The following is a 13,882-nucleotide window of genomic DNA, read 5'->3' as shown; positions in this document are numbered from 1 at the left end:
GAAGCAAAGAGGGGGAGTGAGGGTGTGCTTGTGTGTGTGTTTTAATGTACAGTGCAGAAGCACACATCAAAGTCAAAGTCAAAGTCAGCTTTATTGTCAATTTCTTCACATGTTCCAGACATACAAAGAGATCGAAATTACGTTTCTCACTATCCCACGGTGAAGACTAGACATATTTTACCAATTTAGGTCCACAGACAAACATAACATTCAAGTAAACAAAAAAGTAAGTAAATAAGTAAATAAGAGGGCACATATAATAATGAAAAAATAAGAGCGGCAAAATTTGGTTGAAATTGTGCATAGACAGTCAATAAAATACTAGTGCAAAGTCAGGCCAATAAAAGGCTTGGGTAGTTCTGTTTGACCTAAGTAAGAAAGAAAGTGGCATAGTGGTGCAAGTTATGTAAGAGCAGCAGAAGTGTTGTGTTTTCAGGACAACAACACCAAGTTGTAAAGTGTACAAGTGTGCAAGTGGAGTAGTGCAGGCGGCCATTTTGGGTCCAATGTCCAGGATGTTATGTAGCTGAGGGTGGAGGGGGAGAGGAGGAGAGAGTTCAGCATCCTTACAGCTTGGTGTATGAAGCTGTTGGTGAGTCTGGTAGTCTTGGGGGCGCAGGCTTCTGTACCTCTTCCCAGAGGGCAGTAGATCAAACAGATTGTAAGCGGGGTGACTTGCATCACTCACAATTTTGGTCGCCTATGGGTGAGGTGGGTGGTGTAAATGTCCTTCAGGGGGGGAGTGAAGCACCAATAATCCTTCCAGCTGTGTTCACTATGCTGCAGGGCTTTCCTGTTGTATTCAGTGCAGCTTCTGCCCCACACAGCGATACAGCTGGAGAGGATGCTCTCAATGGTGCCTCGGTAGAATGTGGTCATGATGGCTGGTGGAGCACTTGCTCGCCTGAGTGGACATACAGTCCATCTGATCAATAACTATGTGCCTGGACTCAATTTTATACACTGACCATTTTCTCACCCATTAATTTCTAATGGCCGGTCATTTTTGACCGGAAATACACATGGGTGTTCTAAAGTTAAATAAAGCACTCAAATTGTTATAAAAATTATCTAAGTTTGTTTTGTGTGTTCAGATGCCCTGTGTTAACAAAGTCAAGGAGCCTCATGATAGTCAGAATAAGTTAACAATATTTTTGAGAGAAAATAATTGTCAATCGGTCACAATTGGTCAATCGGTCACATTTGACTGTAGGCTAGTTAGTATAAAAGCCTATATGCTATAGTACAAACGTTATCATTTGTGTAGAAATCCAGGTTGCACATGAGGATTCAAAACGAGCTAAATGGAAGTGGGCCAAAATCAACATAAAAATCTAAATTCTTTTTTTACCATTCTCCAGGTTTACAAAGTGGTGGTTACTGTTGGAAGACATGAAAGGTTTGTCTTCAGGCGATACTCAGAATTTGATAAGCTGTGCAATGCGGTAAGTAGAACTGCTCCTGTTCAAGTCTAACAAGTATTGAGCAGAGCTGTGAAGAACCTATATTTCCAGACATTCTTCTTATCTGTACTGATCATGTGAGTGGAAGCATGATCTAATAGCTCAAATAATGACCTGATAGCTCATTTAATGACCTGATAGCTCAAATGATGACCTGATAGCTCAAACAGAGGGCTTTTGATGCCCAGAATAAACAAAGCATTCCGCATCTCAGTCCAGTAGTTTGGTACCCTGGAAATGCAGAGTTCTCGCGAGAGCACAATGGAATTGTCTCTGCGAGACACTCTGGCAACAAGCAAAGATGCACATTACTTTTACCCCTTGCATCCCGTGGAACCAATCAAATCGGTGTATATGATATAGGCGGGCCAGAGGCGAGCTAAACTGATGATGACTGCAACGTTGGAGGTCAGTAAACATTGATCGTAGTGTTATCCAATTGCGTCAAAGTCCGGAAACATTTAGAGTAAACATTGGTCTAGTGTTATCCAATTGCGTGCAGTAAGATTTTCAAATGCATGCTTGGTGCCACCCCTCGAGTTGGGCCATTACATTGTTCGTGGCCAGACCCTTAATCTTTCTAGATTACCAGGGTCTGGATTTTCCAGGCTAGTAGTTTGGTTGGAGATGAGCTGTTCTTCAGGGACATGCTTATTTATGTCCACGGTTTTATCAAAACACTTTTTTCCCATTTCCTGTAATACTTGAATTGTCTTATCCCTGTAAAACTATATGCCCTTTGAAGAAGTCATTTGACCTTGTCCAATTGAATGTTCTTTTGAAAGTGAAAGGATAGTGAATGACATGGTTTTTGAAACATTAACAGCAAATGTAAAGATTTATGGTGCTTTGTTTTAAAACGAGCGAGCGTGAGGATAGGCATTCTGAGAGGAGTACTGGAACAAACTCAAAACTCTGTCATGCAATTGTGAAATAATAATGGCTGTTTGTCAATTATGAAGGAGGCTTTCTGTTTCTTCATGAATCATTGCATGTTATTTTTATAGTTGAAAAAACTGTTTCCTTCCCTGAACTTGAAGATCCCTGCCAAGAGGATATTTGGAGACAATTTTGATCCAGGTATACACATATTTGATGTCACATGACTTAAAGGAATTATCCGGAGTAAAATGCACTTTAGATCGATTTACGGATGATTGGGAGTACATACGTCGAGTTGACATCCAAATCATGTCATTCGGATGTGTTTTGAGAAAGTTCGATGTTACCGTTTTTAGTCAAAGCTCGTTAGCGTGGAAGTGAGAAGGGCATATTATTTCGCTGCAACAAAACACTATTTTTATACCTCTTCTACAGTTCCAAACAACATTGCACTGACGTGGTAGTGAGTAGAGGGTCCCTAAAGCCAAACCGAAGTATCCCGAGGTCTTTATGTGGTCGGATAGAGAGTCCAGAATGAATTTCATCAAGCCAGTACTTTCCCCTAAAGATGGCAGCAAAGATGGCAACATTTCCGGAAAGGTACTGGCTTGATGAAATTCATTCTGGACTCTCTATCCGACCAGCGGCGAAATAATATGCCCTTCTCACTTCCACGCTAACGAGCTTTGACTAAAAACGGTAACATCGAACTTTCTCAAAACACATCCGAATGACATGATTTGGATGTCAACTCAACGTATGTACTCCCAATCATCCGTAAATCGATCTAAAGTGCATTTTACTCCGGATAATTCCTTTAACTTTGAATTAAGATATTTAATGAATCAAAGATTAATGAATGGGCAGTATCAAATACTCTTTTTGAATTAACTTGCTTTCATAAATTTACTTATTCTGAATGAAAAACTAAATGATGACTGATCTGAAACTCCTCTAATCAGAGTTTTTAAAGCAAAGGAGGACTGGGTTAAATGAGTTCATCCAACAAATCGTGTCCCATCCGCAACTCATTAGCCAGTGAGTGCATTGGCTAGTTATGCAGTACATCTCATGCATATTATTATTCACTACATTATTCACTAATCAGTTCTGTAATTCATCCCCTAATGGTAGCCAGTGTGGGCTGTATAGACTTCTAACAGCAGTGGCTTTGTTTTAGTCGTAGTCAGACATTTAACTTGTGCCTTTTTATCTCTTTTTCTCTTGCTGACTCAAACACACAGTCCTGATGTGCGAGCTTTCCTTCAGATGGACTTCTCAGAAGCTAGAAATATTAAATTGGGTCCATCTGGAAATCGACAGTAAGTATGACACCCTTTCACTTTTTTCAAGTAATCTTATAGTCAAGTCTGTTAGGGTGCATTCACAGTGGGTCTGTTTAACTGGACCGTACCCGAGTGCGATTACTACCCCCTAGCCCTGACCCAGCTCTGTTCACATTACATTTTTGTTTGTGGACCTGGGTCCATTTATGTCATAAACACTAGCTTCTTTTTACCAATATCGATTGGCAACGTCACAAAAACAGCAGTTTATTTCCTGGTTTTGGAACAGGGTCATTCCACGTCAATTCAACCAGGGCCCACGCACTTAGGTCTCAAAAAATTCTGAAAAAATTACCAGGTGTACCTATGTTACCCAGGAGACACACTGTAAAATTACTCTTATGTAAGATCAATACTTTCCAAGATACAGCCAGTTTTACAGGGGGAGGGGGTGTCAATTTTGTTCAGGCTCTTTTTTTTGTCAAAGTTCACAAGCCCACAGCACAAGAACTAAACCATGTAGGAGGCTCAAATTTTGCATGCTGGTACATAAATAGGAATAGTATGTAGCAAAATCGTCACGTTTGGTCTGGATAATCCTGCATGGTCATAGCTGTCCCTCAAAGTTGATCATGGAGATCATGCTACACATATTGATCTTACATAAGAGTAATTTTACAGTGTGTCTCCTGGGTAACATAGGTACACCTGGTAATTTTTTCAGAATTGTTTGAGACCTAAGTGCGTGGGCCCTGGTTGAACTGACGTGGAATGACCCAACAGATAGAATTCGAACTGCACCAGAGTTCTAACGATCCGTACCCCAGACCCGTTTTCTAGCGGACCCTGGTTTGGATGAATAGGAATAGCAAGGAATAAGCAAGGAATCCTTGTTTGTTCTAATGATGCTGTTTATTGTTATTTGTGTATGATGGACAATATCATAAACACTCTGCCACTTCTGCTAAAAGGTTGAACAGGTAAAAACATGGTGATAGTCAAGCCAGCAAGCATCAATGCAAGCCTGATGCTAAATGATTGTTTTAGTTGTAATGAGTCATCACATGGCTCTGAGTAAATACAGGAAGGGAAGATGACTTAGCCAAGCCATTAGGAAGACCTTACAGCATCCAGGAAGCAACCAATACATCACAAACTTTAATGTTTTTTTACATTAAACTTCATTGTGTTGATTGCTTGAGCGATTGATCGATTTCCCCTGCATTGATTGGTTGGTTGTTCTGTTGCAGGTCGGAGGCTCCGTCGGGCCTGGTGTCCCATACACAACAGCCTCAGACGCTCGGCTGCCAGTGTTCACTATCCAGCCTGCAGGGTCCGACGGTGGTCAACGATGAGGCCATGCAGAAGATCAGCGCCCTGGAGACAGAGCTGGCTCGCCTCAGAGCTCAGATTGCCCAGATTGTCCTGGCGCAGGAACGCCACGCAAACACAGATGGTGAGAGGGGGACGTGTGTGTGTGTGTGTGTGTGTGAGCATGAGCTCATCCTCAGAGCAGGCCTGTGAAGGTCACACACTCTTTAAAGGTCCCAGAAGTGTTTTGTCGAGGGTATAAGTATATATACTCTTTTGATCCCGTGAGTGAAATTTGGTCTCTGCCTTTATCCCAATCCGTGAATTAGTGAAACACACTCAGCACACAGTGAACACACAGTGAGGTGAAGCACACACTAATTCCGGTGCAGTGAGCTGCCTGCAACAACAGCGGCGCTCGGGGAGCAGTGAGGGGTTAGGGGCCTTGCTCAAGGGCACTTCAGCCATGCCTACTGGTCGGGGTTCAAACCGGCAACCCTCCGGTTACAAGTCCAAAGCGCTAACCAGTAGGCCACAGCTGCCCAACTGCTGTTTAAAGGGGTGGTTCAGAATTTTGGACATAGGACCTCATTTCCAAGTTAGCAAGTGTGATATTTATTAGTGGAGACTGTTTTCAACATGTTTCATCCAGTCCTGCTGGTTGCAGAGTTCGCTGGTGCTAGACTAGCGCAAGTCAACAGTATGTGCTAGCCTGCCACTAAAAACAGTCTTACCCACTCCACAGTATGCCTGAGGCAAATAAATTATAACGGCAGACTATCGATGTAATTGTCTATGTTGATAGAATAGTGTTAAACTACCGTTACCAGGTAGCCTACTAGCAGTGTTGGGGGTAATGAGTTATAAAGTTAGGCGCTACAGTAATTTAGTTACTTTATTGGGTAACAAAGTATGGTAACGCATTGCAATTCAAATTTCAGTAGGCCTAATTAGTTACAGTTACAGAATAACTGTAACATCCATTCCAGCATTACTCACAATATCTCTAATATATTGACTTATTGTTTCCATAGCAGCATGCAGTGATTGTTTATTTAAAATATAGATTAGCCTAGATACATTATTTCATTGTAGTGCGCAGGGTAGAACACACATTCTCTCCCTGCACTGATCTCCCTCAAACAGGTTGGCTTCAGCCCGCACTGCTTGTGCAAGGACTGTTTATGCAGACTACAACTGGTGCGGTGTAGCCTAGACAGCTTTGCAAAGTTAACTTAAATGCATCAATTTTGAACAAAGTTAGTATTAGCCTACTTATCACAACATTGTCAATCGTGTTGTCAATTCAAACACTAATTTATTCAAACGTCTCTTTACCAAACTACCTGTGGCTTAATTGCGGAGGACGTAGAGAAAGCACCTGTTTGATAAAATTAACCAGTAGTGGAGAAATAACTTTTAAGAAATAATCTGTAGCCTAGGGTAGGCTACTGCATAAAACATTGGGTACTAGTGACGAGAATCAGCCAACCACTCAGTCTCAAACCGAACTGAATGGCCAAGCAGTTCAAGAGTGTGCTAAGAAATCATTCTGTTTTTGATACTGTACTTAAATTGACAAGTGATAAAGTCCATTTCTCTAGAGACTGAAGCTTCAGCATGTTGATTGACATGTTTTAATTATGTAAAGACATGTTCAAGGAGTTCAGATAGAGCCTGTATCAGGACCATATTTAATTCAATGTGTTATATGTTCTATTTTTGGTAGCCTACTGTACTTTAATGGCCAGCATTTTCTTTATTCATTGAAGCCTCTATGTTTACAGGCTTGTGGCAATGCGCAATGTGCTACAGGTGCCAACAAATTCTATGTTTGGTACTGACAATTTGTTTTGTCTTGTCATGGTTTGTGTGTGCAATAAACATTACACTTTGTGAGAAAAGAAATTGTAGCTGAGAATCGTAATATCAATTCTAAGCTAAATAATTGTGATGAATTTTGCTCCGAATCGTGCAGGCCTACTTGATATCCTCATATCCAGTAAGGTCTGCTGTTTATTTTGATATATGGCTTGCCATGGGTTGAGTAAAGTGTTTGTGAGATATTTCACCGTGAGTAATGGGTGTGCAGAATGCAAATATGATTTAAATTCGTGTATGTTCAATGTCTGTCTATCACAGCAACTTGATATCATCTGAAAGCCCTGGTTCCACTCGTTCACATGATGCAAAGGATATACTGTATGTGTGACGAGGACTCCACGAGCAATACAATTGAGGAGGAGGGGTTTGAATTTGGACGCAATTTTAGTCAGTCGGCCATATATTAGGTTGTGCAGAAGACACATATAGCCTCATTCTAGATCCGGCCATACATTTCTTGTTAATGCAATTATCAACCAATCACATGGCAGCTGATTCAATGCATTTAGGGGGCATCCTGGTCAAAACAATCTCTTGAACTTTGATTGTAATATGGTTATTTTACAATCTCCTCAGTTACTGGGATTTTCATGCACAACCATTTCTAGGGTTCTGTACGCAACAACAGCATCAGATGCTCCGCCGCCAGTGTTCACTACCCAGCCTGCAGGGTCCGACGGTGGTCAACGATGAGGCCATGCAGAAGATCAGTGCCCTGGAGACAGAGCTGGCCCGCCTCAGAGCTCAGATTGCCCAGATTCTCCTGGCGCAGGAACGCAACGCAAACACAGCTGGTGAGAGGGGGACGTGTGTGTGTGTGTGTGTGTGTGTGTGTGTGTGTGTGTGAGCATGAGCTCAACCTCAACCTCAGAGCAGGCCTGTGAAGGTCACACACTCTTTAAAGGTCCCAGAAGTGATTTGGCGAGGGACTGCTGTTTAACTTTAGCAACAGACAGAATATTGTATATAAAACCCATTTAATTAGCTATATAAATGATACTTCCACGCTTGCATATACATACAGCATATGCATGGTTATTTTAGAGCACTGAACTATTTTCTTGTAGGGTGTTCAAAGACAAAATCCGGTCAATTTTAACACAGAGCTCATGTCTCATGTTCACAGAATACGGTGGGTCAGAAAAATAAATGGAAAAAAAACAGTGCAGTCTGACGCGAGTTAGCCGGCTGACGGCTAAAGCAGCCAAAGTGCATATAAACTGTGCAATGAGGAAATGTTCTAATCTGTACCTTTGTGCCTTCTAACAGACTCAAGACTCTGAGCTTCCATTCATGTTTAGTCAGAGAGGATTGAGGCGGTTAGTGTTCCAGAATCTTTGGTTCAGGAATTCTGCTCTTAATCCTCATTGACTTCCTTTCCTGATTCCCACAGCTCCCCCTCCTTCACCACATCCTCCTCCTCCCCCACCCTTACCTCCACCGCTACCCCCAACCGGTAGTAGGTGTTCGGCCATTGAGCTCATCAGAGAGCGCCGCGGCACAAAGGACAACAGCCTACAGCAGACTATGCTGGTCTCGGGGCCCAAACAGCCCAGCATGCTAGACGTGCTCAAGGACATGAGCAAGGTCAAGCTGCGCTCCGTCCAGAGGTGAGATATTTGTGTGTGTGTGTGTGTGTGTGTGTGTGTGTGTGTGTGTGTGTGCGCGTGTGTGTGCATGCAAACTGAAAAGGCAAGTTGCCAACATTGTTTCACCTCTGGCTTGTGGCATAGACATGCTTAAAGCAGTCTTCTGAGTGGCATAATTGCATTATCCAACATCTCCACGTCAAACTAATCTTGTCTGATTTGGACTTTAAAGCAAAGTCCTTTTAGGCAAGTCCCTCGACTCGGCGGCCATATTGCAACGCTTTTTGGGCACTTATCGGGCATCTATTTCGGCAGAAATGCACGTGCGAAAGGCTTCATGACACCAATCTTGCTCCAGCGGCGATATCACAACACATGATTGGCACGATGTCTTCACAACACACCACATTATTGGCTCAATGTATGCACAACAGAGCACGTGATTGGCTCAATGTATTCACATATTGACGTTTTGCTGCAGAAGGGGTGTGATATGCGTAGACAACTGCCATATTGGCATTACAAACTAACCCCATGCATTTCTGTGGAGGATTTTTTGAGTGCTGTGTCTCCTTATTAGAAAGTCTCTATTTAAAGTGCTTGAACTGTCTACAGTAAGTACGGATGGACTGCTGTTAAGAAACATTCAAGAAGCACAATAATTAGAAGGCTGTAGTCAATAAATAGATCCTGTGTTCTTTCCTTGACTTGGATGGAAACTATCATGAGGTTAAGTGAACATGTGATTCAGGATTCAGAAGTCATAAGGATTTAGGAAAAGAAAACAACAGTGCTAAAATAATCTGACTGATCTAGACTAGGCTATGTATTAATGCGATAGTGGATATTATTGACTTAAGTCATGTTGGATCATTTGTTGTTACTACAACATTATTGTATTTCCTTTTGGAATAAAATAATTAATCAATTACTAATTCAACATCTGGAACTTCCAGCTACAAATAGAGGGAAATTTAACTTGATGCTAGATGCTTGAAGCTTGATAGACTACGAAACACTTAGTAAATCACGGCACAGAATCTCAGCTCTTCCACATGTGGCTTAGACACTCTGCCTATCAATTTCTTCAAAACTGTTTTTCACCTTATAGCAGCAGATGTCCTTCATATGTAAATGTCTGGCACTTTTCCTAAGTAAATGAAAACAGCTGTTGTAAAGCCACTTTTCAAGAAGAATAACCTAATGCTTCAATACAGATTCAGGTAAAACATCAGTCCTAGTGCTACTGGACATTGGTGCAGCATTTGACCTTGTTGATCACAATATTTTACTACACAGACTAGAACACTGGATTCAATTTACAGGCATAGTTATCAACTGGCTCAAATCATATCTACAAGAAAGGAGCTTCTTTGTTGTCATCACCAACACTCTCTCAACACCAACGTTCTTGACCTGTGGTGTTCCCAGGGGTCATTTATAGAATTTGACCAGCTTGTAGTTGCCACGTTCATACATCTGAGACTTAAAAAGTGGTTAAGAACCTTCTTAAGCAAAAAAAAAAAAAAAACAGGACTGTTCGACCTTAACTTTCTAATATGCCATACAAATGCAGCTATCTGCTTAAAATCACAACTGATAACTTATCCATTACCTTCTATACTGTATAGGCCTACTCATAATCAATCATCAGAAATGTTTCTTTACTGTTTAAAACAAGTAATCTGTGTGTGTGTCCAGGCGGCCAGAGGAAGGCCACACCAAGCGAAAGCCCACCAACCCGACAGATGATGCTAGCTTCATAGCTGAGGCCCTGAAGAACAAGTTTGCCCGCAACTGGCGCCGCGAGGAGAGCGAGAACCAGGGCAACTTCCCTGAGCCCAAGCCCAAACCCCACACGGACACGCCTCTGGTGAGGACACAACCACCTTAATCACTGATTGTCATCAATTGTTGTCAATATTTACACTAAAGTAATACGTTTTTTTGCTGCCGCTAGGATGCGTCTAGATTTCTAGGCTAGGGCTTTCCACTGATAGCTATGTTTTTCTTCTGCTGGCTGAGTCTGTAGGCCCAGAGAAATTGTGTCATAAAACATGTTAACCTTTAAGGCCCGTACACACCAAGTCCGACAAAATATTTGCACAAAATTATGCAGGCTATTAAACACATGTATTCTAATTAATCTGTACACACCGAGGACAAAATTTGTTGCGATGAAAAAAAAAAAAAATTGGAACAGTCTCGTTTGATGTGAATTTTCGCATGTGAAAAAGAGCTCCTGACCAATCAAATAATGAGTTTTGCAGTGTTCTATTGATGTCACAAGTAGAACGACGAGCAGAAAAAGGTGACAGAATGTGATCTTGCTGCCAACGATGACTAGTCTCGTAATAGGCGCATATGCCAAAGTTACAAAAAGAGTGGTAAAAAAGTTAAAACGTTCAAAAGTATTATGCCACTTATCCTACCCTATTCATATCAATGGAGAACCATTCCTGTGAGAGCAGGCCTGCAAAATGCACCGCAGATCCACAAATCTAGCTAGGTTTATTTGTGTTTGAAATCAGGTGCCATGATAGGATGATTGCAAACACGTTGCATGCTGTGCCTGTGCACCTACTTTGGGGGTCTCAGATGATGCTGGAAAGAATTCCACACTCGTTTCAAAACGGTAATTGTTATCGTTGAGAATTTTATTGTGGTTTACCGATACACCGGTAATAGTTACATCCCTACTCCCAGGTGTTCAAGAGTGCAAACTCCACAGACAGCTTTCCCCACTTCTTACCACCGTCCCATCATTTCATCCCCAACCAAAAAGAATGAAATCAGATGAGAGCTTCTCACTGCACAGATGTGCATGAAAAAAATATGACATTCATTCATGGAATGGACGTTTTAGAATAGGCCATTGCTTAGACATTTGAATCCATAGCTGGATGCAGCACATGATAATATAGCTTATCATACTTTTATATACAGTAGGTTATGCTGCTGATGACAGCATTAGGCTATGTACAGGGTTACCACCAATGTCATTTCGCCTCACGTTCCCTAGCACAAAAGCCTCGGATTTGGTGCATTAACATTGCTTCGAACATTATGCTTCGAAGTAGCCCAATGTGGAACTCCGTAATATCTGGAAAACTTTCTGTAGACCTTACAGTATAAAGGTAAGATAGTAACTGGTACTTGTGACATACACCTGGTGGGGTGCATTCTTACAGTTACCTTATAGCCTTCAGCCAGGAGCAGATGTCATCAGGTGGCCTTCACTGAGTGTTTCGGCCCTCAACCACAACTCTCCAGCTGGTGGGCCAGCAGTGATTGCCAGATCACTGCTCTTCTGCTCCTGGCTTCCAGCTTTCCTCCTCTCGCCTACTCCATATCCAACAGGAGTTCTTTGGTAGCTAGCCCCCATCCGACGAGCTGCTTGTTTTTTGCTCATTTCGTCCAGGCCCAGAGCCGCCAGGTTGATTTGGCGGGGAAACATCTGCAGCCGACCTCTACTGGGAACAGCCATGGCTGCCATCCCCCTTGTTCTTGCAATCCTGAAGAAGGATACTTCAAGGCCTTCCTCTTATGGGCAACATCACATCCCTCCTCTCAAGGCACTGTCAGCTCAACCAGGATTATTTTCTTGCCCTCAGTTGACCACAAGACAATGTCTGGACGGAGGGCTTTGTGCACCTCCAAAACTATCTCTTTCTTGGCTACATTTGGCAATTCCACCATTCACTCAGAAGTCAATAGGCTAGTCTAAAGCTTAGACTTCGTTTTGAATCGCCTTTGACTACTCAGAGTGGCTGCCAACAGGCATACTCAAACACGTCCTAAAACAACCCTTAACGTTTGTTTTCAAAACTGTGCAACTCACCGAGTGGTTAGTGGTGTTAACGTTTTCTCAACGAGTTTTCATCCAAAACAAACCAGAAAAGGGACTCAAAGTGCTAAATACCGGAATTTTCCTTTAAACATAAGCATCGGTACATCTGACCTCATCAATTCCTACTGCATGTTAGTTGTTCAGCCACAGAAGTGAAAGTGACTTGCTGTAAGTGCAATTTTCTCACATGTGCATTCGGCCATGGGCATGAATTGGCTGGTGTGTCTCACTTTTGTTGTCCTCTGTGTGTGTGTGTGTGTGTGTGTGTGTGTGTGTGTGTACTTGTTTACAGTTTGGGCAGCACATGCTGAAGCAAGCGTGGAAGAGGAGTATCCATAGTATGGCAAGTCAATCATGCCACTATTACATCTTTTGAGTGGAAGGTTCGAATCCTGCTTAGGAAGCAACTTTTTCGCAGTGTTTTTTTTTTTTTCTCATTTGAATTTGCCTACATATATTGATATTGGTGTGTAATCTTTTGTAGGTAAAACTGTGTTTTTTATGTAGTCTGAAAAAATATAGGCTTATCCCTATGTAGGCCAGCACAGTTGCTGCAAAGATGATTAGGCTATCTTACACTAGCCAATTTTTATGTAGTTTGCCACATTATTTGTCACATTCTAAATGCAGTACCACTGTATGACCACAAGGGTGGAGTGGTTACCTCCTTATGAGCGCTGGCTGAAGTAGTGTTTGTATTTGTATGTGGTATATCGAATTCACTGTCTTATTTAGTGTTAATTTCGTCAGACTAGACGAGAGGAAATATGTTCGTCAACAACCTTTGTTTTCATGACTAAGACGAGACGATGACGAGACGGCAGTAATGTCCTGAAACACTGACTATCTTAAGATGCATTATTGTTGACGAAAAAAGACGAGACTAAAATGTTTTGCATGAAATAAAAACTAAGATAAAATCTCTCTTCATTTTCGTCTACAAAATGAGAAGACAGAATATCTAGCTGGTACGTTTTCAAAATATTCCGAATGAGTTCATACGCAGCAGCTTTCCTGTAGGCTAGTCTACGTGCTGTTGCTGCAACCCTGTGGCTGCAACACGAAACTACATGGAACAAGAACACTGGAGATTTCTGTCAGAGTTAGCAAGCTAACTACCTAAGCTAATGCCACAATGCTACATACCCAGAAGTTGAAGCTTCTCTCATACAAATTAACATCCCCCAGAATGTCCATACAAAAATGTTCATCATGTAATGTCAACTATTTAACTAGTTAGACTGATGATGCAAAGTTTGCTAATACTAAGCTAATACTTATACGAGCAGCCGTGGCCCACTGGTTAGCACTCTGGACTTGTAACCGGAGGGTTGCCGGTTCGAGCCCCGACCAATGGGCTGCGGCTGAAGTGCCCTTGAGCAAGGCACCTAACCCCTCACTGCTCCCCGAGCGCCTGCCATTGTAGCAGGAAGCTCACTGCGCCGGGATTAGTGTGTGTTTCACCTCACTGTGTGCTGTTTGTGTTTCACTAATTCACCGATTGGGTTAAATGCAGAGACCAAATTTCCCTCACGAGATCAAAAAATATATATATACTTATACTTAATATGGAAAGTTCGCTAGCAAGTTAGCTATGGCTAAGATGGAGAGTCTGTT

The 13,882-nt window shown here is 42.1% G+C and overlaps 1 protein-coding gene across 1 annotated transcript; it reads left to right on the top strand.

Annotated features, from left to right (window-relative positions):
- Positions 1-1,440: 1,440 nt before the first annotated feature.
- Positions 1,441-12,654, top strand: LOC125297744 (mitochondrial fission regulator 1-like). Its single transcript, XM_048248198.1, has 7 exons — positions 1,441-1,445; positions 3,590-3,667; positions 4,882-5,087; positions 7,435-7,620; positions 8,220-8,436; positions 10,117-10,288; positions 12,558-12,654. Exons 1-7 carry the CDS (start codon positions 1,441-1,443, stop codon positions 12,639-12,641), a joined length of 948 nt encoding a protein of 315 aa, XP_048104155.1. The 3' UTR covers positions 12,642-12,654.
- Positions 12,655-13,882: the final 1,228 nt, after the last annotated feature.

The sequence above is a fragment of the Alosa alosa genome, chromosome 7, assembly GCF_017589495.1.
Source record: "Alosa alosa isolate M-15738 ecotype Scorff River chromosome 7, AALO_Geno_1.1, whole genome shotgun sequence".
Classification (NCBI taxonomy): Eukaryota; Metazoa; Chordata; class Actinopteri; order Clupeiformes; family Clupeidae; genus Alosa; species Alosa alosa.
This window is presented reverse-complemented; position numbering and strand designations above follow the sequence as displayed.